Source organism: Salvia hispanica, chromosome 4, assembly GCF_029641045.1.
Source record: "Salvia hispanica isolate PSC_SH4W2 chromosome 4, Shi_PSC_v1, whole genome shotgun sequence".
Taxonomy (NCBI): domain Eukaryota; kingdom Viridiplantae; phylum Streptophyta; class Magnoliopsida; order Lamiales; family Lamiaceae; genus Salvia; species Salvia hispanica.
In genome coordinates, this window is record NC_142695.1 from 8,814,934 (window position 1) to 8,840,392 (window position 25,459).

The window sequence follows — 25,459 nt, forward strand, 5'->3', positions numbered from 1 at the left end:
TACTATATAAAAGTAGGATTTGCTCTCCACTAACCTTTTCAACTCAATTTTCATTATATTTTAAAAAAAATGTGAATAGTTAATGACAAAATTTAAAGGATTGAAAGAAGTATCAGGATAAATTCGGACACAATTACAAATAGGAAGAACAATACAACAATATCAAAATCAATACATGCATCGAAACTTCGATGACCAATGGTTTATTTCTCTCAATCTATATTATGAAAATAAAATATCGGAGTTTATTAGGCGTAGATTTATTTAATTAAAAGTCAAAATATAGTTAAAAAGAAATAAGTTAGCGCCATAAACTGTTAATTGGAAATCGAGGTCCACTCATTTTCCCACCATACATATAAAATCAATCCAAATCACCAACCGCCAATTTTTGGGCTTCACAGAGCTCTCATCTGCAACTCACTGATTATTCACTTTCCTTTTCCGGAACTCATCAAAATTAGGTATGGTATCTCTGATCAATCGACGTGTGTTTTCATAGTGATTTTGATTGTAATTGGTTGTTTTTTGTTTTAGAGATATGTCTTCGATAGTGAAAGACATATTGATAAGATCGACAGCAGCGAGTGATCAGGTGCATGCACGGAACAAAATTAAAGAGAAATTGGGGGCTCGGATTCAGCTCAGGCCGCACCCTCGTCCCATCCGATGGGCTCGATCTGCCCGGTGCCATGGTTCGAGCATCGAGCCAGCTGGTTCCTCGCCCGGATCAAGATTACGGGCTGAGGCTCTTCTAACTCCTGTTTCGGACCCCACCTCGACTACTAATAAGGTTCGCATAGATGCACCCTATGTGTGTGTATTAGTGTGTGTATTATATGTGCATGTACAACTATACCTATTTCCAATATTAATTCACGCTAACGAATTATTCTAGTAGTAATAAAAAGCGTAACGAAATGAAACAATTTGGAGCTTTGAAATACTCAAAGTTACACTTACCTATGCAGACCATTCTTCTATCTAGCTAACGACAGCACAAAATGCATAGGACAAATTTGGTTTTTATTTTCTCTAAAATGATAAAAAAAAATTGTTATTTTTGATGGATAGATTCTAAATAAATGGATATAAAAAGATGATAGGTACAAATACGTGTTACTAAAAGCAACCTTATTTGTCCCCTCTCTCTCAAAAAGTATTAAAAAATCAACCTTATTTATTTAGCTCACAAACAATGATACATAGAAGTAATTCAGATGCATTTTAATTTGTGCAATTATCAAGTTAAAATTAAGTATGAGAGGTGAATTTATAAGGATGAGAACAAAGCAAGTCGTAGGAATAGGACAAAGATGTTAGAATCTATTGACGCTATATTTAAGACTAAATCACTTGGAAAATTTCGGCCATTTTCAACTAAATCTACGTCAAGACATAATATACACGTGGCTTCATGTCAATTAATTCTGTCACACTTGTTACCATACCACCTATATAATCACATATCAAATTGCATCCTTCCCAATCTCCATTTTGCCTTTGATCAATTCCCTTCTGCTTCACTTAATTGATCTCAGCCATCATGGTGCAGGTGCTTGCTTACACTCATTCTTGTTTATATATTTCTCTGTGATATTTGGGGTTTGATTTTAATGTGAGAATGAATATATGCTGATGAAATTTCATTTTTTATTATCAGAGGGTGTTCACTTTCGGCAAGGGAAGGAGTGAAGGAAACAAGGGTATGAAATCCTTGGTAAGTCTGTATAAATCATTCAAATGTATTTTCTTCATATATATATGTATTCATTCATGCTCCAAGCTATGTTTTTCTCTTTCCTAAGATAATCATGTTTTGTTATATATCATGATGGATGAAATATAGTACTTAGTATTTTGTTAATGGTGTGATCAGATGATTGTAGTAATAAATTACTCCTATTAATCATGAATTTAGTAAAAATGTATTGGTGTTGCTTGAATTGGTTGCTTTACATCATAGTCTGTGGATATAGCTGGATGAATTAGTAGTATTGTGTTAATTGTGAGATGAAAATGAATAGAAAATGATGGGATGGTGTTGTATCAGTTGGGGGGAAAGGGTGCAAACCTTGCTGAGATGGCGAGTATCGGGCTATCTGTGCCCCCGGGCCTCACCATCTCTACTGAGGCGTGCCAAGAGTATCAACAGGTAGGCAAGAAGCTGCCACCGGGGCTGTGGGAAGAGATAATGCAGGGCTTGAAGATAGTAGAGGCCGACATGGGAGCTTTCCTTGGTGACCCCTCCAGGCCTCTTCTCCTCTCCGTTAGATCTGGAGCCGCGGTAATTGCTTGTGAAAATGCAATTTTCCATGCTTTGAATGAGTGTTATAGGCTGCAAATTGACTGTTTTCACAGATCTCCATGCCTGGGATGATGGACACTGTGCTGAACCTCGGGCTCAATGATGAAGTAGTGGAGGGTTTGGCTGCAAAGAGCGGAGAGCGCTTTGCATACGACTCGTTTAGGCGTTTTCTTGACATGTTTGGAGATGTGGTAAGCTTTTAGGATGACTATCTCACTTTAGCTTTGTTTGCTTAAGAAATATGTATTTTGCTGATTGTTGGATTTTGGTTGAAGGTGATGGGCATTCCTCATGCACTATTCGAGGAAAAACTCGAATACATGAAAAGTGCCAAAGGCTACAAGCTCGACACTGAGCTAACCGCATCTGATCTCAAAGAGCTTGTTGAGGAATACAAGTCTGTATATGTCCAAACCAAGGGAGAGAAGTTTCCGTCAGGTACACTACTTTTGAACTTGCTTTCGTGTGGCGTTTTAGCATATAATGCTTTATTTGTCCATATACAGATCCAACGAAGCAGTTGGAGTTGGCTGTCAAGGCAGTTTTCGATTCTTGGGACAGCCCGAGGGCGAACAAGTATAGGAGCATAAACCAGATAACAGGACTCAAGGGAACTGCTGTCAACATCCAATGTATGGTGTTTGGAAACATGGGAAACACTTCTGGAACGGGCGTCCTCTTCACCAGGAACCCGAGCACTGGAGAGAAGAAGCTCTATGGGGAGTTTCTCATCAATGCTCAGGTCTTAATTATTTCTCAATATCCAAGTTGATTATGCACGTTTTCGTGGAGAATTTCCTAGCTCAATACTGTTTGTCACGTCTCTATTTAGGGAGAAGACGTCGTTGCTGGAATCAGAACGCCAGAGGATATCCAACTTATGGAGACTCATTTGCCAGAAGCTTACAAGGAGCTGGTGGAGAACTGTGAGATATTAGAGAGACACTACAAAGACATGATGGTTAGTAAATAATTATTCAAATTTATGTTGTAATGTTATGTAATTTTGTCCAACAAATCTGCATCCTCGTATGCAGGATATTGAGTTCACCGTGCAAGACAAAAGGCTGTGGATGTTGCAGTGTCGGGCAGGGAAGCGTACGGGCAAGGGTGCTGTGAAGATCGCGACAGAGATGGTGAAGGAGGGGCTTGTTGATACCCGACAGGCAATCAAGATGGTCGAGCCTCAGCATCTCGACCAGCTTCTTCATCCACAGGTGCATTAAGTTCCATTTTCTCTGTTACTACTTACAAGGATTGTGTGTTGTAATTTTTTTTTCTTGTAGTTCGAGGATGTGTCATTGTACAAGGGCAGTGTGATAGCCAAGGGGCTGCCTGCATCTCCGGGTGCAGCGGTTGGACAGGTCGTGTTCAGTGCTGAGGATGCTGAGACCTGGCATGCTCAAGGAAAGAGTGCCATTTTGGTAAGAACTGAAACGAGTCCAGAGGACGTGGGGGGCATGCACGCGGCTGTTGGAATTCTGACTGCTCGAGGTGGCATGACATCACACGCAGCTGTGGTAGCCCGTGGCTGGGGGAAATGCTGCGTCTCTGGCTGCTCAGATATACGTGTCAATGATTCTGAGAAGGTAGCAGAACTGGAAACTCATATGGTTGCATTTGGTAGGAAAATCTTACTTAAGTCTTGCTTATTGCTGATGCAGTTTGTCTCGGTCGGAGACAAAATAGTACGGGAAGGAGAGTGGATATCGCTTAATGGCTCCACAGGTGAGGTGATCTTGGGTAAGCAGCCGCTTGCTCCCCCAGCCCTGACCGGGGATTTGGAGACGTTCATGGCCTGGGCAGACGAGATCAGGCGTATCAAGGTGCCTTGGTTGATTTTTAATTGAAAAAGATATTATTGTTCTTCACTGATTTCTGTTATGAAACTGAAATAGGTCATGGCGAATGCGGACACACCGGAAGATGCACAAACAGCTCGGAACAATGGCGCTCAAGGGATCGGCTTATGTAGGACCGAGCACATGGTAAGTTGTGTACATGCTTGTATATTCTCAAATCTGTTTGTGACATTCTGTTTGTGTTGGTGTTAGTTCTTTGCCTCTGATGAGAGGATCAGGGCTGTCAGAAAGATGATAATGGCAGTGACAACTGAGGAGAGGAAGAATGCTCTTGACTTGTTGTTGCCTTACCAAAGAGCTGATTTCGAGGGTATTTTCCGTGCAATGGACGGTATGTTGATTAAACGTGCATTGGTGTTAGTCAAGCATTGTTCAGAACACTCATTTTGTGCAGTTCCATTTCTCAGGTCTGCCGGTCACAATCAGACTCCTTGACCCTCCGCTCCACGAGTTCCTTCCTGATGGCGATCTAGAGCAGATTGTTAGCGAGCTAACTTTTGACACAGGCACAACTGAGGAACAAGTCTACGCGAGGATTGAAAAGTTGTCTGAAGTGAACCCCATGCTTGGGTTCCGTGGATGCAGGCTTGGCATATCCTATCCCGAGCTATCAGAAATGCAAGTCCGCGCAATACTTCAGGCTGCTATCTCTTTGACAAACCAGGGTGTCACAGTGTTCCCGGAGATCATGGTGCCTCTAGTCGGAACACCTCAGGCATGCACACCGTGTTTACATTTCCACTTTTCTCTGTTTACGAACAATGTAGTTATAAAACAAGGCGTTTGCGTTGCAGGAATTAGGGCATCAGGTGCGTCTGATACGCGCTGTTGCAAAGACCGTGTTCTTGGAGATGGGGACGTCGGTGAACTACAAAGTAGGCACCATGATTGAAGTCCCTAGAGCTGCTCTGGTAGCAGATGAGGTATGTAACAAAACCAGAATTAGCTAGTGCGATCTTTTGTTGATTTTTCGACTCATTACTTGGTGGTTTTGGTGTTCAGATTGCCAAGGAAGCAGAGTTCTTCTCCTTTGGGACGAATGATCTTACTCAGATGACATTCGGGTATAGCAGAGACGACGTGGGCAAGTTCCTCCCTGTCTACTTGTCCAAGGGAATCCTCCAACACGATCCATTCGAGGTTTGTTGCTTTCTTTTGTAAGGCTGAGTTTGATCTCTTGTCTTCTGTGCTGAGGTGCTTCGTGTCGTGATATCAGGTGCTCGACCAGAAGGGCGTTGGCCAGCTTGTGAAGATGGCTACAGAGAGAGGCCGTGCTGCTAGGCCGAGCCTCAAGGTAATATCTATCTACCTAACCCTGAATGGGGACCTCTTTCTTAGACTAACGGACTAAAATGACAGATCGGGATATGTGGAGAGCACGGTGGGGAGCCTTCGTCCGTGGCCTTCTTTGCAGAGGCCGGACTAGACTATGTCTCCTGTTCGCCTTTCAGGTACACCATTTTCCAACTCTAACAAGAGCTTTGTTGTTTCCTGCTAAATTCTTAATGGAGAAATATTTATGAAATTTTGTATCCATTGCCATTGAAGGGTGCCTATTGCAAGGTTAGCTGCAGCTCAAGTTGTTGCTTGAGACAAGAATGTTTGAAGGAGGCAATCTTCTAGCATTTCCAGTTTAAATTGTGTATAAATAAAACTAGTGCTTTTTCAAAGTTTAATATTACATAATTATTTCCTCTCTATTTAGGAGAGGAAGCACATTCAAAGAAGGGAAAAAAGAAAGGTTCGATTGTACATGTAATCTCATAGTAACTTGTTTGCAAATAAAAGATGTAACTTGTTTGCAAATAAAAAATATACTAACTTGTTTGCAAATAAGAAAATAGTAGTACTATATGGTAGTATTTCTTCTTTACATGATCATATGTGGTATTGCTTCTTTACATGATCACTGTTTTAAGAATATTTATATTTTTCCAAGATCCTATTTTTCTTGTTTTACTGTAAATTCAGCAGGAGTTTTTGTGCAATATAGATTTAATAAATTGATCTTGCAGCAATATTGAAAGTTATAAAAGAGAATGGATTTGGCTTTTGGCTGTTTTTTTCTACTGAGCTGCTGTACTTTAATTTACAGTAAATTTTTTTTTTTTTACTTTAATATTGACAAAATATATTAACATTTGTTAAAGTATAATTGACTTAATTTTAACATCCATAAAAGCGTAAGATTCATTTTTTTAACACTGAAAAATAAGAGCCTGAATTACATAAATAAATTAACTACAGTGAAAGTAAAGTAAAGGGGAATTATTTTTTAGTCATGTTGTATTCTCTCTTTCACTAACAAGTTTTATAGTAGCACTAACTAATGAAATTGAAAACGATTTCAATTAAGAGGTTTGTGAGAATATCTACTTCTTTCTATCCAAAAAAGTGGCTACGAGATGTAATGAAAACGAGTTTCTTGAAATTGTTCTAGCACAGTAAGAAGTAGGATGGATTTGAAATTTGAATTAACGAGTAAAATTAACGAGATAGTTTACATCAAACCAGAAATCCACATTTTCCTATCAAAAAAGTAAAATAAAATAAAAAATTAAAACCATAAATCAGAAATCCACACGAACACACATAGGTTTACATGATTAAGACATGATGTGTTATGCTTGAGCAACTTGAGTTGGAGCTTGACTGTAAGGATAGCCTATTCCATGTCTGTTATTCGGAAACATAACAAAAACAGCAGTGGAGACGGCGCCTATGACAGGCGGCATTGCCATGAGCAGGGCCTTCTGCGTGGACTCGAACGACGGGTAGAAGCACTCGACCGTGTTAGGATCGAGCAGCGACACCACGGCAAACACCACCAACGAGAAAAATCCGTGCACAAAGTCTCCGAAACCGAGCTTGTATGAGGACAAGTCGACCGAGGAGTCAGGGGAGGGCCAGAGGCCGCTGGTGGTGGCGACGCCATAGTGCACGTTGCCCTCGCTGTCCGTGTAGCTATCGGTGAAGGAGGCGAAGCAGCAGGAGGCCCCACAGGCGGCGATGAGGAAGCTGGTGAGGTACTTGTGGATGAGGTGGCATTGGCCGTTGTTGGTGAGGACCGGGTTGAGGAATTGGAAGGCGAAGACCGTGCCCGTTGGGAGGAGCTTGATGAGGTTTCCGAAGCCGGCCAGGGTGGCTTGTGCGGTGGTTCTAGGGATGGTTGACATGGTGGTGTTCAAATGTTTGTTTTGTTGATGTTTTTGGATTGTGGAGAGTGGGGTTTATTTATATAGAACAAGTGTGTGTTTGTGGTTTGTGGAGTTGCTTGTACGTAAGATTAAGAAGTGATGAGCTTAAGCCATAAGTAGGGATTTTTGTTTTGTGTATGTTTTGCGTTTACTCTTCGGAAGGGTGATGATGAATGCTTCAAGGTTTATATGAGTTTCATCATCATGTGTTTGAAGAAGCTTTCAACTCATTTTTTTTTTCATTATTCAAACACTACTTAAATTGGATAATGCTACGGCGTAGAAGTAAAGTTTACAATAATAAAATTTGTTTTGAGAAATCTTTATAGACTAATTCTTGATCTTGTCTCTAAAATATACCGCACATGGATATAAAATAGTATAGAGAAGAGAGATGGGCTAGTACGACAAGCATAATAAAATTATACTAAAGTCATTCGAATTAGGGGACATTTGAATTCGTAATTATTAAGTACTCCATTCATTAATCCTATTTTAGGAATGGTTAAATTGACACACCATTCTATAAAACGTAGTACACAAAATGAAGTCGGATGGAGAGATGCAACTAATTGTAGTTATAATCTTTTTTATTCATCACTGATCATGGAGAAGTGGGAAACGGTTATTTGTTGGAAGAAGGAGACGTTTCTTGATAATGAAAATGGTGGATTGTCGGTTTTATTTAATCATGGAGAGAGTGGCAACTGCAGTCATTATTAGTGTACTAGTAATTATCATTTTCTCTACTATAAATTAACGATACCGTTGTTAAGTTGTTGAGGAGGTTAACATCGTTTATAGTATGAATTTAATTGAAAGGAAAATATCAATTATACGACTTTGGTATTTTTTTGGTTTGTCTCTAATATCGTGCACTTAATTTTGTAAATTGCACTCCAAGAAATAGAATAATCGTTCGTTGTAATATACTACTACACCCGTTTTATTACCTTATATAAAAGTTCAGTAAAAATATGATCAAACCTATTTTTGTCCATTTGCTTTATTTTTTTCTCAACGTTGTACACGTTCACTTCATTTGTCTTCCTTCTTGTATTAGTTTTTCGATTTGGGCTTACATATCTTAGATCAATTAATCCAGATTAAAATTTCGTATGTAAATCAACCAATTGCCAGTTTTATTGCGGGCTCAGTCACTGGGCTCTTTTGTCCCTGTATTTTTATTTTTTTGGAATTGCTTGTGTACTTGCTCATATTAATAAAGTACGCCATCCGTTTCATAGTAGTAGAATCATTTTGTAGTAGAGTCATTTTACTATTTTGGTACATTCCATGTAATGAAGTCTTTTTTCATTTTAGTAAAAATCAACACATTTCGTCTCACTTACTTTTCCCTCTCTCTTACTTTATTCTATCTGCTTTTTCCTCCTAATACTTTATTATATTTTTATCAAATATACATTAAACACTTTTTTCTTAATCTTCGCTAAAAAAAATGTCTCAACTACTATGGAACGGAGGGAGTACTAGTATGTTGCCAAAAAAGATTATACAATTAAGTAAAATTAACTATAGTATAATTATCGCCTCTTAACGTAATCATATTTATAACATTACCTTATTTCTAAAAAAAACATTATCATATTTAAGATAATATCCAATCGATCCTTGAATCTACTAATGCACTTATTAGTAATTAAATGTAAGCACGGATACCGAATCATTAGGACTAACTATTAAGGTCATCCACAATAGGGCGAATGATGCGGCGGACGAGGCGACGGACGATGCATCGTCCGTCCCTTAGTCCGCCATTGCAGCACCCCGCCCTAAGCCCACTCCTTAGTCCGCGGACTATGAACACATTTTTGCATTGTCCGGCCTATAGTCCGTCCTATAGTCCGTCCCATTGCAGGGAGGACGGACTATAGACTGGACTATGCACACATTTTTCATTTTTTTTTTGTATTTTCTTCTATATATATCACCAATTTTTTTACTTCATTTCACACCTTTCACTCCACTCTCTTCCCCATCTCAATTTCTCTCTAAATTCAATAATGAATTCCGACGATTTCCATATTTGCAAGCATAAAATATAAAAAATTAATACTGACAATAGGATATGTCTTTAATTTGTGGTGTTTTTATTTTTATTCTTGCTAATAATTGATATTATTTGCAAATGTAAAAAATAGGATTAATGAATTTTTGTAGTGTTTAAATATTCAAATAATAAATAAAATGCTTAGGGCGGGTTATAGTCCGCCCCATTGCAAGTGGAAGGGGCGGAAAATAAAATGCTAATGTAGCGGTGCATAGGGCGGGACTTAGGGCGTTGTATAGTCCGCCCCATTATGGATGCCCTTAGTTAGGAAAAATATTCAATAGGAACGGCTTTAGAAAATTCAATGCGACTTGAAAATATCCCAAATTCCAATTGATTTATAAGAGCATCTCCAATGCAAATAGGCCAGCCATAGGCCAGCCATTCTCTCTCCCTGCCACGTCAGCAGCACTAAAAATCCACCTGCCACATCAGATTTAGGCCAGCCATAGGCTAGCCGCAATAAAAATAATTCAAAAAAATACTACATTTACGGAATTAAAATTACGATTAAATTACAGAATTAAATTTACGAGACATATACGAGAAAATTCATTAATTGCATTAAAAAAGGTACATAGATAAAAAAAATTACATAATAAAGAAAAAAAACTATCGCTGTGTAGTCCTCCGTGCCCACAACTCTTCAATTATATCATTTTGGAGTTGAATATGAGCATCCACTTGGCGCATGTCGGCAATTTCCTTGAGGCGGTCGGCTTCATCGAGAGGTACCCCACGTCGTACGCTAGGGGTGGCCGTTCCGTGGCTTGGACCGGCTTCATCGTCATTGGCCCAACTAGTCAGTTGTACGCCTTCGTCTTCGACGATCATGTTGTGCAGGATAATGCAGGCGTACATTATTTGGGAAACGCATGTGACATCCCACAAATGCGTTGGACCCTTAATTGCCGCCCATCGAGACTGGAGCACACCAAATGCGCGCTCCACGTCCTTGCGCGCCGACTCTTGTCGTTCCGCAAAGTAGGCCTTCCTTTCATCACTTGCGTGCCTGATCGTCTTCACAAAGGCAGGCCACCTAGGGTATATCCCATCCGCCAAGTAGTAGCCAATATCATGCCGGTTGTCGTTGGCCACAAACGAGACGGCTGGACCGATGCCCTGACACTTCTCGTTGAAGAGGGGAGACGAGTTCAGGACGTTGAGGTCGTTGTTCGACCCGGCTACCCCAAAATACGCATGCCAGATCCACAGCCGGTAATCAGCTACGGCCTCGAGGATCATCGTGGGATTCTTTGACTTGTAGTCGGTCGTGTAGGCCCCCTTCCAGGTAGTCGGACAATTCTTCCACTCTCAATGCATACAGTCTATGCTGCCTAACATCCCGGAGAACCCATGCTTCTCCCCGTGCATCTGCATCAAATTCTGACAATCTTCGGGAGTAGGGCTTCGAAGGTACTGCTCACCGAAAATGTTCATCACGCCCTCACAGAAATACTTCAGACATTCCAGGGCTGTCGACTCACCGATGTGGAGGTACTCATTCCACATGTCTGTCGCGCCTCCGTAGGCCAACTGCCTGATTGCCGCCGTGCACTTTTGAATAGGGGTGTGGCTGGGTCTGCCAGCCGCATCGTGCCTGAAGCGGAAACACAGATATCGACGCTCTAAAGCGCCAACGATACGCATAAACAACTCCCTGCGCATTCTAAAACGCCGCCGGAACATGTTTGCGGGAAACCGCGGTTTCTCTGAAAAGTAGTTGTCGTACAGCCGCTGATGTGCAGCTACGTGATCCCGATCAATCACTGCTCGGCGGTGGATAACCCGTGGAGGGCGAGGTATCGCCTGCTGTTCCACCCTACGCATGTACCGCTCCATCTCGCGGTTCATGTAGGCATTCATAGCCTCGTTCATCCTCCGTTCGTACTCCTCAGCATCCCCACCACTACCGCCCGCGTTACTCATCGCTCGATGATGCTCTTGTACAGAAAGTTAGAGAGAGAGAAAACTCGTTAAAACAAGCTGTGCAAATGAAAATGAAACTAAAATCGCGTTTATATAGGTTTTAAAAAAAATAAAAAAAATTAAAAATCGTCGCTGGCCGATCGGGCCGCCACAATGGCGGCCAGCGCATCGGCTAGCCTGCTTCAATGGTTTGGCTAGCCGACCGGCTAGCCACGTGAATCGGCTAGCCGGTCGCTAGCCTACTATTGGAGATGCTTTAAGCAACGGTGACGACTGGTGAGGGGTGAACGAATCATATTAGCAAAGCAATAGGGCAGTACTGAATTTATTGTGCTTTCGTGTTTTCTTCACCTCTCCCAAAAGCATCATTCTTCAGTTTCTTCGACTTAAAAATTTAACTATTAAAATCAGGTTTAAAAAGCATATATGATCAAACTTCTTCTAGTTAAAGATTTAATTTGATAGTATAAGGTTTTTTTTGTAGAAGAACACATAAAATGAAGCAGAAAAGAGGGAGAAATACATAAGACATGATTTTTATTTATACTAAACCTAAAAAAGCAAACTAATTACTCTTATTACAGAAAAAGGGAAAAAAGAAAAAAGTAAGAAATATTACAGCTGAGCTAAAGCAATAGTAGCATTGAGCACAAATACATAACTTACCCAGATTCTTACAAACACACCCCAATTCTGCAAATTCCTCCAGATTTCAGCTAAGAATGATTTTTTTCTCAAAGAAGTCATAATCGTTAATCTCACTTTATTATATCTAAGTACATAACATAAATAGATTACATATTAATGATTAGGACCCAACCCCAAGAAAAACAAAAGATTTTTACGAAAACCCTAGAGATTTGATATTAATTAATCCATCCAATTCATCACCAAATCGCTTAAATTCTTTCAATCCAGATCGATCTAGAAAACCCCTTCGCCCGTATTGTGAAAAATATCTACGGGAGGATGAAGAAGAAATTCCGGCGGATTATCGATTTCAATCAAGACGAAGCAATCGGCGCAGATCCCTGGTGGCTGGATCATCGGAAGGATTGAGATTCTTGTTGAAAAAAGAAGGTAAAGGTAGAGATCGAGGAGATGGCGACAGCGAAAACGCAGATCCGGCATAAACTTCGAGAAGCGGCAGCGGCATCCTTTCCGGCCTCATCCGTCCCACCGTCATATCATCTGCCGCCGGCGGAGAAACAGATCTCGCATCGCCGCCGCTCAATTTGGCAGAAATGCAGCTCAGCGATTGGCCCCTCCGCATAATCCTCACCCCGCCGCCTTCCTTCCGCGCTCCTTTTGCTTCGTTAGATTTTCTCTTGTCGGATTGGGGAAACGTCTTCCTGTTGTTGTTGCTGCACGAGCGCCGATTGACGACCGAATTGGAGAAATTCGCCTGCGAGGAAAAATTTCTCCGGTGGTGGAAATGCGGCGGAGCGATGTGGAGGCGCTGGGCCAACAAATCTTGTGAGTACAAAACCTCCGTCCCCATTTTTAAGGAGGAAATCTAACGTTCAAAATAACGAATGAATGATCGAAAGAGGGAAGCTCGGAAGAAATAGACTTCCCAGATTGGGAAGAATAAAATGAAAACGAGCCCTCTTTTCGAAGTTTTTCCCCTTTATTTCGTGCCAACTCCTCGTCCTCAATAAGGAGGGAGGTTTTCCTTCTTATTTTCTTGTGTATTTTTAGTGCTATTGCTAATTTTCTACGATTTATATACAAAACCAAGTGTGTCTAACGATTTATAGAGAAAATGAAGGAGAGATAGAGAAATCAAAGGGGAGGCTTCAAAGTTCAAAACGACCTCCCTCGTATGCGTCAACAAATCTATGAAGAGAGAGAGAGAGAGAAAGTTATAATTAAAATTTTAAATTTTAAATTTTAAATAAATAACGAATGAGGATAAAACGGGGCAGTCGAGTGTGAATGTGTGATTACTTATTTTGGATCATATTATTGAGATTTGAGGACACTTTAATTAAAATAAATTGGAGTTTGATAAAATTTGGGTAATAGCTAACTGACCAATTCTTAATTTATTTTTAATTAATTATTTTTTTTTCAAAAATTAAATCCTATACGAAGGAAGAAATTACAACTGAACTCGACACCTAATACAATGTCTAAGCTCCTTGTCAGTAGGACAAAGGCTGTGGACTTAATTTGTTTTTTAATTACTTCATACTATGGTTGCTTAATCGGATCTCTAGTTCTCGGTTAACTGGAATCAGAACCGAAACCAACCGGTTAATTGAGGAACATGGAACTAGAAAACTATTTCTGGTTCTGAACTGGAATCAACCAGTTCTTAACTGGATGGTTCCAAATTGGAACCAACCGTTCCGGTCCCGGTTCCGTTTTTAGGATTTATGCAAAATTGAAACTGGTTAACCGGTCAACCGGTCCGTTAGAACCGAAACCGGCCAAATAAGCATGCCTACTCCACACCCTCGTACTTTCAATTTTCTCATTTTAATTTCATGCAATTTCTTCTTCATTTTTAATATAGAACCCATAATAGCAATTCAAACAACGAGAGAGTGAAACACCAATGAAGTTTTCTTCACCCGCTTTATCTGTTAGTTCCGTAAGCGCAAGGATGTATTATTCTTTCATTCTTTGTTCAACGAATGACAAGAATGACTGAAATGATTGTATATTTTGAGGGTGCCCACAACTTAAGAGGGCTACCGGTTGGAGTTTTGCCGTGGAGTTGCATGCTAGACCACATTTACATCACATAATAGAATTAAAATCCTGATATATGGTAACATACCCTTTAATTATTCAAAGAATTGGCGATTACTCAGTACGTTTCCGTGTGATATCTCTACACTCTGCAACAAATTTTCTAACTTGTTTCCCGAACTTTTTATTTGATAAAGCTCATGTATTTGTTGAAAAAAATCTTATTTGCAAATATCATACTCCTATTTTTTTTTATGTTGTAAAATTTTAAAATTATGTTATAAATAGAACAAAAAGAAAATTATGTGATTACTGGTTGCAATGACTTAGAAAAATAGAAATAAAAATCTATGCACTTACCATGGAATACAAAGCGAAAGCTACCCTCAATACAATACTTATCACAATAACAGGTTTGTCATATTTACTCCCCAACTCTTTTGTTTTCTTATATCCCAAATCACATACCTGTGGCCTCCATATATCCATACGCACACTGTGAAACCCGAAAGGAAAATAAAAACGAAGGCGATGTGAAAAAAGAAAAGAAAAGAAAAGTAGTTACGGAAAACATGGTGGCGACAGAATCGTCGAGGTTGGAGCTTCCCGAGGAATTGGTAGAGGTTTTGCCCCTGGATCCATTCGAGCAGCTCGATGTCGCCCGCAAAATCACCTCTATTGCGCTCTCCACGCGACTCGACTCCCTCGAATCGGAGATGTCGGAGCTTCGGCAGCATCTCGCCGACCGCGACGACATCATCACCGGCATGGAGTCGCAGCTCCAGTCACTCGACGTCTCCTTCGCCCAAGTTTCCGATAAGCTGGCCGCTGCGCAGCGGGAGAAGGTTACGTGCTGTTATTCCTAACGTGTGATGTAGATTTTATTTTTAGAATAATTAATAGTTTAAAATTAGCTGACCTGGGATTGTGGAAATTGAGAATATATTTTAATAGTGGAGGTGGGGTGGTGGACAATTTTCTAAACAAGTGAAGTTAAAGATGTACCAAACGCACTTAATCTAATTATTTCAAGTATTAATAGTTGAAAACTGTTATAGATAGTACTAATATTGTTTTAATAGATAGTGTGACACTTAGAATGGAAGTAGCAAAATGGGATATCTGTGACGAGTGAGAGAATATATGTTTGATTTTGAGGTTTTGTTTATGGCAGGAAAGCTTGCTGAAGGAGAATACGCAGCTGAGCAACACTGTGAAGAAGCTGAACAGGGATGTAACCAAGGTATGGTTGGTTCAATTCTTGGCTGATCACTGCTGTTGTGTATAAGTTGCATTGTGTTCATGTTGCCGAGCTTGATACATTTTTGGAACAAAGGATCTCTTGAGTTAAACTGAACTGCATCTTGTTAATAGGAATATAAGATAACTATGTTGTTTTCGTGTTACCACACATGAACCAGAGTTTCATCGCGGACAATTATTCAGGGCAACGTATATAATTAATAGGATTCTCAATGTCGAATGTATGATGGGAAAGTTCAAGTTTTCTTGCAATCGCTCAACATGTGAACAAGTCTTTCACTTTTCAAATGAGTTTTAAATGCTGATGCCAACTTTGTGTACATATAGAATCTCTCTAACAGATTGAGCTTTTGCAGTTGGGAGCCTTCAGAAAGACGTTGATGCGGTCTCTTCAAGATGATGATGACACCGTAAGAGAATGACTTTCCGTTCTTGCAGCATTATTCCACGATATCTCCATATTCTGCATTAGATTCATTTCAGTTTCTTGTTTGATAGGCAAGTGGTCCTAAGGCTAATCTAACAAATCCGTCAAGCAATCCCGGTTTGAATTCTGATCCCTCTATGATGCTTATGCGGATATGAGAAGTTTTACAAGATCATAATGTTTCTTTCAGAAGATGATTCTGATTTACCACCTAACCGAAATCAAAGCCAATTGTCCGATGCTGGAACTCTGAATTCTGTTGATACTAATGCTGAAGGTATGCATGACCCTTCTTCCCGCCTACCGTTTCTTGCATTAGCTGTTCTGACAATTATTTTCTCATCATAAAAGTTGTGAGGCCGCACGCACCATATAGCTTCTTACTAGCATCACAGAATAGCACGCCTCGTCTCACACCTCCAGGTTCCCCTCCGAGCCTGTCTGCATCTGTATCTCCATCTAGGACGCCCCAACCATTGTCTCCGAGGAGACAGAGACACTCGATTGCTATTACATCAACAAGAGGCCTTTATAACGATAGATCATCTGTATTTTCTTCATTGCCTCCAAGCCAGTTCAGTTCAATGTCAAGCATGGAATCGCGATCACAACCAGGTTAGTAATCTTAACTCAATTTCTGGGTCAGATTAGAGTGCACACTCAATGTGACCGCAGTTACCTACGTTTATTGGATTGAACAAACTAAGAACTGTTATTAGGTGGAATTTGCCGCATTTAACTCCCCTGCCTTTCATATATCAGGGAAAACGCGCGTTGATGGAAAAGAATTCTTTCGCCAAGTCAGGTACGAAACTACATCGCCACAAAACCCAAACCAAAACCACTTATACATATTTGCATGAAGAAGTTGACCATAAATTAACAAATGTGCCTCGTCTAAAATCTCCCTTACCTCCTCAGGTCTCGCCTATCCTACGAGCAGTTCAGCGCATTTCTTGCAAATGTGAAGGAACTTAACTCCCACAAGCAAACAAAAGAGGTATGTTATGCCATTAGCTCTATGAATCTATGATATAATTCTAAGTTGTAGTATAAGGGAAGTTGGTCATTTGTTTATGTGTGATAAACGGCTGTCATATCAAGTGTGCAAGAAGTTGGAAGTACGATATTTGGCACCGTGTCTTCTGTTTCGATACAAGTATAGTTACTCATGAAGAGACTATGTTGACGACTAATTTTATTTAATGATGGTTGTGTTAGGAAACCTTAGGGAAGGCGGATGAGATCTTCGGCCCCGATAATAAGGACCTCTACGCCATCTTTGAGGGGCTAATCACTCGTAATGTGCAGTGAATAGAACAAGCTTTTAACTTCGTGTAGAACCATCAAGCTCTTAGCTTTTACTATATAACATTGGCTGGGTGAAAATTTGCTGACGGCTGACGGCTCTGACCAATTCTTGTAAATACATGATTTCTTATTTCCACGAAGTTAGCCAAATTATAATTTTCTCAACAAAAAAGAAAAACATTTCTCATGAGTAATACATGATGGATTACAATGGCCTTTATTCCCCATTAATCCTAAAAAACAAGTTACATTTTTCAGTAGTATTTTTTTTCTATGTATTCTTTTTTCCAATTTTAGGGTTGTTACATATTTAAGTATTTAGCTGAGTATAATTTTTACTATTATTTTGTATACAACTATTATTATTATTATAATTATTATTGTTATTATTTTTTATAAATGCATAACTAATTAAGACAATCTTTATAAAAATTTTAAATTCTGAATTATAATATCAATAAATAGCTATAGTTATAATAGTACTATGTTATTATGATGTTATAAACAAAGAAAATCTCAATCTAATTATTTAAATAATCTATTATAATATAAATATAATAATATAATTATCAGCAAAATATTTTTAATTATTTGATTTTTATTATTATTAATTACTTAAAAACTTTTAATTATTATATTTTTAGTTTAGTATTTAAATTAAATGTAAAATTCAAATTTTGATAATTTTCCAAACATGGAAAGTTAAAATTATTAGAAATTATATTTGCTTGATTTATTTTGTGTGCCAACTTTATTTTCACATTAAACTAGCAAGCCCACCCACAGTCATGAATTAGTCTCTTGGAGGTTGGATAACAGAGATTTCTACTCTTGAGAATCCTTCATCTTGTGAAACCATTCCTTCATGATCTTTTTCACATGGAATGCTCCTGGTTGGACTCAATGCTGCTGAAACATCTCCAACTCCATGATCAGAAATCCGGTTTTCCTTTAGTGACAATGATTCATCTTTCTCCCACGTAAAAATTGTAGCAAGTTTGAGTAGCTTTTCCTTGATTGAAGCAGTAGATTCTAATAGACACCGATTTTCATACAAGAAATTAGATAAGAATATTGCCAGAGCTAGCGTTGACGACATCCCAGCAATGACGAAGAGCCCCCTGAAACTGTCTGGACTGAGCCTATGCGATGTGCTCAGAGCTCCATTGCCAATGGGGCAATCCTTCTCATCTCCTAGCCATTTCTTTGTGATCCTCACCAAATCCTTATCCTCTTTCAGCCTCAAGATCTCTTGTGAAACGTCAAAAACCAGCGGCGAACCCTTTGGAAATGCCTGCAGATTTTGTATGAGATGATGAATCAATCTTGAATGAATGGTGCATGGAAGAAATGGGACTTACGAAAGCAAAGCCAGAAGTCGGATATATTGGATCGATCATGGTATACTTGTCGCAGTGCTTGGAAAGGAGAACCCTAACGTAAGGGAGTTCATCAATAATCACGCCTACTCCTCCATTCCTGCTGCCTTTGGAGAGAGCTTCGTGGAACTGATCCATGGTGTTGTAGCTTTTCAGGCTCGCGGATTCAAGAATGTCGTTGTTTGTCAAGAATTCTCTAACAAAGGAGCCCATTCGGTATCCAACAAACTCTCTATTCTTTATCAGATCATTCAGATGCTTGGTCTTGGGCTGCAGTCGATCTACAGTAAGCATGGATGTCAAGTTTGCTGTGTAACTTGACGTCAAAACCAGCACCACGAACACCCACACGATCACCACAAATCTTGTCAAGTTGCTCCTTACTTTCTCCTCTGTCATGATTTATATGAACAAGTAGCCAGTTGAGCTCAGCTTCATAAACAAGAAGAGAATGAGATGTATCAAGACTTACTGTGTGCAAAAACAAGCGTTGAGAATGAGAACCAGAATATCATTCCAACTTGCTGCTTAGGTGGGCCCCGGAATGCTTTATTTACGCGATGCTCAAGAACCCAAACGACAAAACCAGTGTAGACAAAGAAGGCGCCAATGGTTAGCCAGAGGCCATATGTTAGAGGCTTCATAAATATCCAAGCACTCCTCCTCCCTTTTGGATTGATCGGGACAACAATGACAACTCCCGATTCTGAGTAAGGGAATGTGAAATCTACGTGCTTCGATCTATTAGCTGTCACCGTTACATCTCCCACCAATGCATCAAGTTCCTGTTGACAAACACATGAGTACTATATAGAAGTAGTAGTATAACAAAGTGGCTCATGCAGTTACCTCTTCGTCTAATTTCAATATGATATCATCATAACCCCTACCTCCTGTATTGATCAAGATATATTCGACTGGGACATGATACGGAATGTTTTGCCATACCTTCTCAAAAATATCAATGAAAAAACCAGTTGGTTTAAAAACACCTGTTTCTTCATTCTTTTTATTGAAACCCCTCATTGATGGAACTCCAACCCTCAACCTTTTCCCACTCCCAGAAACTTCCCATCCTTTTGGCACTTCACTTTCTTTTCCTGGCCATACAATGGGGTCAAGTTCCTTATCGATCGAGCAATTATCGTCTGCATTAATCTCCCGTACGATTCCGCATTGTTCACTCCAGAATCCAACTTGGATTTCTTTCCTGCGATTCACATTAACTATCTCGAATGCATACGCCTGCAGTTGGCCGTTACTTATGTTAAAATCGCCACTCACCCCTTTGGACACGTGCTGTCTCATCCAACCAATGAGTGATGGTCCAGCCAATGATGTTCCTATTGCTCCCAAATCTGTCAAATTTTCTCTATGATCAACCGATCTATTGAACCGCAGGGATGTCACACCAGCTCGTTCGATTGCCTCTGCCAAAAGTGTGATGCTGTCATAATAAAACAAACCAACAACATTGAGTTCTGTTCCATCCAACTCTGGATTCTCCAATCGAAACCTCCTTTTCCATCTCTTTTCAAACTCAACAAACTTAACGGATTTTGGAACGTAAGCCTTCACACCTACTACTCCTTGCATCGCCTCCATTGTCTCTGGCATAAAATCCAAAAGACTTGTTAGCACGTCCGCTATTAACCAAACATACCCCTTGTCCATCATCCCTGCTTCTTTCGCCACCTTAAAGAAACGGGATGCAAGGTCTGGCAGCATGTGAACCACGAATACCCTTGGCCTTATCTTCGCCAACTTAAAGAGCTCCTCTCGAATTAGATCCTCTGTCGCATCAGCGGAAATAACAGCCTGGTGTGAGACCAAAGCATTGCTCTCTAGCATATCAACAGTAATATAAGGCACTAATCCGCTTCCATAGTTGGTATCCTCGTACACAAAAACGACCTTCCTCCAACCAAATTTCTTCACAATTGCTGCAATTGCTTTAACTTGAGAAGAGGCACACCATGCTGATCTTATCAAGTATGATGAGCCTTTAGTCGATAAGTACGGGCTCGATGCTGGAGATATAATTGGAACTTTCACCTTGTCACCAATATCTATCACAAAGTCTGCTTGAACGGATTTTTGTGGCCCGATTATCGCCATCACTTCAGCGTTCTTTAACAGTTCTATAGCTACAAATTGAATCCAAATCAGAATTGTAGATACATTAGTAAAGACTTGAATTTAATGAAGTGTAACTATTAAACTATACCTGCAGAAGCTGCAGTAATAACATCATTCTCCGAGTCTCTGAAATGAGGCTCGATCATGGTGTTGTAATCGCGGTTGGAGTAGAAATCTTCGATTGCCATAGCAATGCAAGTTCTGCATATCTTTCCAAGAGCAGTGTCAAGATCAAGAATCACTCCTACATTAGCCTTTGCAGCAGTTGCATTGAAACCGGTCAAAGGGTCAACACAAAAGCACATAACCAAAAACATATGAAAGCAAAACAAGTATGGATTCTGCATTGCAAAAACAACACTGAGACCATTCATGGAAGTTAAGTATATATGTAAACAAAGCTGATTATGGAAAGGGTGCTCATGAAAGTGCTGCAGCGAACGCTTATATATACACAAACGACGCGTATTACTGAGTTTAAGATAAAAATATTAAAAGATATACTTCATTCGTCCACCATTAAATATCTTATTTTTCCTTTTTTATGCTAATAAATGTATCATTCACCTTATTATTTTTTTGACAAATGAACCTCACTTTAATTTACATTTTACCACAAAACAAATATATATAAATGTAAAAATTACATTTCACTAACTTTTTTTTAGCTCATTTTCGTTTACAAAGTCAAAAAATATTTATTGCCCTTTGCTATAAGACATTTATTATACATAAAATGTTGACTTGCATTCTACAATACAAACAACTTTTATCAGGTTTTGGTGCAGCGGATTACATATGTAATCTCGTGCACCATTTCCAGCTAGATGAAGGAGATGGCATAGATGATCCGTTCCGATACTTTGCGGACCCAGTCAAGCAAAGGTGGTGTGCATACTTAAATCCATACTACTTCCTACGTTCCATAGGAGTGAAGACATTTCTTTTCGGCACAGAGATTAAGAAAAAAAGTGTGTAATGTATTAAATAAAAAGATAAAAATTATGGAAGGAGGAAAAAATAGAGAGAAGAAAGTAAAAGAGGGAAAAATAAGTGAGAAGAAATGTGTTACTTTTATTAGAAAAGGAAATAACTTCACACTATGGAGCGTGCTAAAATGGTGAAAAATGACTCTACTACTATAAAATGGAGGGAGTAGAATTTATGGCTACAGTTTCTCTTATTATTGCATTTGAGCACATTATATAATCTTTGAAAATAACAAACCCATAATTTGACATGTGTTTGGTTTTTGAATCACATTGAAATTCCTCAAAAAAAAAATTCATTTTGTGAAAGATTAAACCGATTCCTCTCAATATTAAATAAATATTTTGCTTTTACTTTTGATGTTGAATTGTATGTTGCACTTTAATCTTTTTCAATTTCTTTATCTTCTTCGACTGTAATGTTCCATGTTGTATACATGACGCACCAGTTTCACATAATATGGAAATAAAATAAATAAAAAATGTGGAACTCTATACGTTGATATTTGAAGTTTATCACGTTAAAAAAAATGTAAACAAATTAGTGATACTTAACATAGGAAAACCGTATATTTAGCATGGATTGAGGAGAATTCATGTAAACCACAATTTTACATTTCTCATTTTCCCTCTCATTCTTAGCATCTTGTATTGTGCGTGTGTGTGTTTCTGTATCTGAATTGAAATTTGCAGACGTGAATAATCTTGGTTCCTGAAGCACCTCCTATTGCTGTCGCTAAGGAACCATGGAAATTGACGCTCAACATCCGTCTTCCCCTCCAAGGTTATCTCATTCATATAATTTCACTTCATTAAATTATTTCCAAACTATTAGCTGCATTTTGCCCCGTTTTGGATTCCATTTGTTAAAATGTTGTTCCATGCAATGCCAGTTTTGGCACAACTATCAATTTGTACGAATCTCAAAAAAAGGATTTGGGGAAATTCATAGAATCATCAATAATATGTAAACAGTAAACATGGCCTGGATTTATGAATTGTATCGATTGTTCAGTTTGCATAATTTTGGAGTAGGATTTTGGATTGTTGTGTAATTTTGTTGGGAATTGTTGAATTACAGGGAAAATGAGAATGCATGCGAGGTTGCTGATGAAAGTACCGATGGGCAGTTCATTGTAGTTGGACATAAGTTGCTCTATTCCACTTCCTCCATCGCACTCTCTGGTGAAGGTAGATGTCTCTACATGTTTCAACTGTTTTCAGATGATCACGATCCCGACTCTCTGAGATTTGAATTATGCCTTAGAGTTGAGAGGTTTAGACATGGATGCGGATGCGTTGGAAGGGTGCTCGTCCAGTGGAGATGATCAAGAAGAAGTGAGTGTCATCAAAACACTCGTGTCTGAGGAAGAAGCAGCTAAGGCAGCTGCCAAATCCGACTCCCAATGGAAAGGGTTCATCCGCAAGCTCAAAAAGGGCCCCAGTGTGCATTTTCAGACCTTTCATCCTTCCATACCCCACATTCTTTCAATAAAGAAGCTTTCTTCGAGAAAAAGAGCATCCCGGAGCACTCATAGTTTGCCAGAACTCAGTACCCAGCTAGATGGAGACTTGTATTATTGCTTCGAAACCTCTTGGAAATGCTTCACTCTCACAGACCTCAAAGAAGCAACAAACAATTTTAGCCCAGGTGATTCATACTCTTGTCTGTTGCGAATCAGAATCTTCAGGATGTTGAGGTTAAGATCAAGACTAACAAAAATTTTCACGTTCTTGTCCTTGTTCTGTCTTAGGAAACTTAATTGGAGAAGGCGGCTATTCTGAAGTTTACAAGGGACACTTGAATGATGGACAACTAATAGCAGTTAAGAGGTTGATTAGGGGATCACAAGAGGAGATGACAGCGGATTACTTAGCAGAGCTTGGCATTTTAGTTCATGTCAACCATCCAAACATTTCAAGAGTTATCGGGTATGGAGTTGAAGGAGGGATGCACCTTGTTCTTCCATTATCCGTTAATGGGAGCCTGTCATCTATGCTAAAAGGTTTGTCTTTCTTTTGTCGCTTTCAAACACTTAAGATTCTAAACTTTTTTTCTTCCTGTTTTTTGTTGTTTGTTCATATGCTGCTCAGGTGCAAAGGAGAATTTGCCGTGGAATGTCAGATATAATATTTCCTTAGGCATTGCTTCTGGTCTTTGTTATCTTCATGAGGGGTGCCAACGGAGAATTATCCACAGAGATATCAAGTCTGCCAACATTTTGCTAACTGAAGATCTTCAACCTCAGGTAGAGTTCAGAAAGTGCTAAAATTTTTGTTGAGTTCTGATGGATGGTTCACCTAGTTCTGTTATATGAATAAGTAGAGCAGTTTATTCTGATTTATGCCACAGGACCTGTAAGTCGCAACCTACATCAGATCACACATTTGAATTTACATGAAGTAACGTTCATCTGTGCAGATTTCGGATTTTGGGTTAGCAAAATGGCTTCCTGATCAGTGGACTCACCTTGATGTATCAAATGTCGAGGGCACATTTGGGTATGACAATGGAAACTTACTACTATTAGAATGAAAAATGGTGAAGTCCCTAAGTTCCACTCAACTTTCATTCTTAACATGATTGAATCATTCAATGGCAGCTATCTCCCTCCTGAGTTTTTCCTGCATGGTACAGTTGATGAGAAAACTGATGTTTATGCATATGGCGTGCTATTGCTGGAGCTCATTAGTGGTCGCCCAGCCATAGACGACAACAATAAAAGTGTTGTGATGTGGGTAAGTTGGTCGATACAGCTACACTCGTCTGCTGTAGCAACTCTGACTAATCCTTGAAAACAAATAACTTTGTAGGCCAAACCTTTGCTAGTTAACAACGGCATCGAAGAACTAGCTGATCCATCTCTAGATCGCGATTACTATTGGGAGCAGTTGAATCGAATGGTTATGGTTGCCTCAATATGCATTCATCAAAATTCGACGGATAGGCCTCAAATGAGCCAGGTATTTACTAACACCCCCCAGTGATTATTACATTCAATAATCAATTGTTGTAGCACTTGCAAAAGAGTTAGATTCCATTTTTACGAGTCCTTAATATTCAAAAACTATGAACACCATTCATATACAAATCTTCTTTCCATTTTACTGACCTCAATCTTTGTTTGAAGGCTTTGTATTAGCATGTCACACTGCATATATAAGAGTAAAAACATGATAATTCTTCTATTCACCAGGTTGTGAGGATGTTGAAAGGCGATGAAGGCATATTGCCGAACAAGAAAAGGTTCCAAAAAAGGCCTGCACTGAAGAGGGAATGCCCGTTGGAGAGGATTACGGAAGAAGAAAGCAACTCAGGTAAACCTTCGAGCCATAAAGCCCACCAAAGCGAGCCATGTTTGGAAGGAGTTGAGGAAAACTTGTAAACAACTGTGTAGTGACGAGAGCTGGCAATGTATAGTTCTCCTCCCCAGTTGCTCGACATACGCTTTTCATGGGGCGTAGTATGCTCGTGTTGTTGGTTATGAGGAAGTAGGTGGTGGCTGATAGTTCAAACTGAGAGTCGTGACAGTGAAACAGCTTGTGCATATGTAGTGTTCCATTGAATTATCAGCATTTGCATGTAATGAAAACATACCTAGCTAGGTAATTTTTTTTACTTTTATGTTTTAATTCTTGTGTTTAATTGTTGATGCATGCCAAATTGACATATGAGTATACTATTTCCACATGCTGCAACGGCGTCGTCAGAAGCAACTATGGCATTGGTGATGGAGGTAGCAAGAGAACAAATTAGACTATAGATACATGCAATGATTGTTGGTAGACTTAACATTGTGTTGAAAGAACAAGAACCAGTAGTGTCGAGAAAGCATTACTCACAATCTGACAACATCGTATAACCACTATTAATTATGCTATTC

The 25,459-nt window shown here is 39.3% G+C and overlaps 6 protein-coding genes across 8 annotated transcripts; 3 read left to right on the top strand and 3 right to left on the bottom strand.

Moving 5' to 3' along the window:
• The first annotated feature begins 318 nt into the window (after positions 1 to 318).
• On the top strand, positions 319 to 6,051 carry PPDK (pyruvate orthophosphate dikinase). Of its 2 annotated transcripts, XM_048092019.2 has the most exons (19): positions 319 to 464; positions 538 to 793; positions 1,664 to 1,720; positions 2,054 to 2,287; positions 2,362 to 2,499; positions 2,584 to 2,746; positions 2,815 to 3,050; positions 3,141 to 3,269; positions 3,346 to 3,525; positions 3,595 to 3,897; positions 3,973 to 4,134; positions 4,207 to 4,296; positions 4,363 to 4,501; positions 4,578 to 4,885; positions 4,965 to 5,093; positions 5,173 to 5,310; positions 5,387 to 5,464; positions 5,530 to 5,621; positions 5,719 to 6,051. In XM_048092019.2, the coding sequence occupies exons 2-19, from the start codon at positions 542 to 544 to the stop codon at positions 5,759 to 5,761; spliced, it is 2,871 nt and encodes a 956-aa protein (XP_047947976.1). In that variant the 5' UTR covers positions 319 to 464; positions 538 to 541; the 3' UTR covers positions 5,762 to 6,051. The 2 variants fall into 2 exon arrangements, with proteins under 2 accessions (XP_047947976.1, XP_047947977.1); XM_048092020.2 differs by lacking the exons at positions 319 to 464; positions 538 to 793 and adding an exon at positions 1,439 to 1,555.
• Positions 6,052 to 6,622: 571 nt separating this feature from the next.
• DMP2 (transmembrane protein, putative (DUF679 domain membrane protein 2)) lies at positions 6,623 to 7,408 on the bottom strand. Its single transcript, XM_048092021.2, has one exon. The coding sequence runs from the start codon at positions 7,344 to 7,346 to the stop codon at positions 6,792 to 6,794; it is 555 nt and encodes a 184-aa protein (XP_047947978.1). The 5' UTR covers positions 7,347 to 7,408; the 3' UTR covers positions 6,623 to 6,791.
• Positions 7,409 to 11,887: 4,479 nt separating this feature from the next.
• Positions 11,888 to 13,194, bottom strand: LOC125194589 (uncharacterized). Its single transcript, XM_048092846.2, has one exon. It carries the CDS (start codon positions 12,866 to 12,868, stop codon positions 12,368 to 12,370), a length of 501 nt encoding a protein of 166 aa, XP_047948803.1. The 5' UTR covers positions 12,869 to 13,194; the 3' UTR covers positions 11,888 to 12,367.
• Positions 13,195 to 14,531: 1,337 nt separating this feature from the next.
• Positions 14,532 to 17,204, top strand: LOC125193252 (uncharacterized protein At4g15545-like). 2 transcript variants are annotated; one of them, XM_048091020.2, is made up of 9 exons: positions 14,532 to 14,912; positions 15,242 to 15,310; positions 15,687 to 15,740; positions 15,829 to 15,874; positions 15,951 to 16,034; positions 16,109 to 16,372; positions 16,520 to 16,562; positions 16,679 to 16,757; positions 16,979 to 17,204. In XM_048091020.2, exons 1-9 carry the CDS (start codon positions 14,640 to 14,642, stop codon positions 17,069 to 17,071), a joined length of 1,005 nt encoding a protein of 334 aa, XP_047946977.1. In that variant the 5' UTR covers positions 14,532 to 14,639; the 3' UTR covers positions 17,072 to 17,204. The 2 variants fall into 2 exon arrangements, with proteins under 2 accessions (XP_047946977.1, XP_047946976.1); XM_048091019.2 differs by having other exon boundaries at positions 14,533 to 14,912; positions 15,948 to 16,034.
• Positions 17,205 to 17,861: 657 nt separating this feature from the next.
• LOC125194590 (glutamate receptor 2.7-like) lies at positions 17,862 to 20,933 on the bottom strand. The gene is made up of 5 exons (XM_048092847.2): positions 20,675 to 20,933; positions 19,297 to 20,594; positions 18,920 to 19,232; positions 18,430 to 18,839; positions 17,862 to 18,362 (listed from the first exon to the last, which is right to left on the bottom strand). The coding sequence occupies exons 1-5, from the start codon at positions 20,931 to 20,933 to the stop codon at positions 17,862 to 17,864; spliced, it is 2,781 nt and encodes a 926-aa protein (XP_047948804.2).
• Positions 20,934 to 21,969: 1,036 nt separating this feature from the next.
• Positions 21,970 to 25,194, top strand: LOC125191637 (receptor-like cytosolic serine/threonine-protein kinase RBK2). Its single transcript, XM_048089032.2, has 9 exons — positions 21,970 to 22,359; positions 22,657 to 22,766; positions 22,843 to 23,226; positions 23,330 to 23,581; positions 23,670 to 23,824; positions 23,998 to 24,077; positions 24,179 to 24,314; positions 24,390 to 24,539; positions 24,773 to 25,194. Exons 1-9 carry the CDS (start codon positions 22,322 to 22,324, stop codon positions 24,959 to 24,961), a joined length of 1,494 nt encoding a protein of 497 aa, XP_047944989.1. The 5' UTR covers positions 21,970 to 22,321; the 3' UTR covers positions 24,962 to 25,194.
• The last annotated feature ends 265 nt before the right edge of the window (positions 25,195 to 25,459 follow it).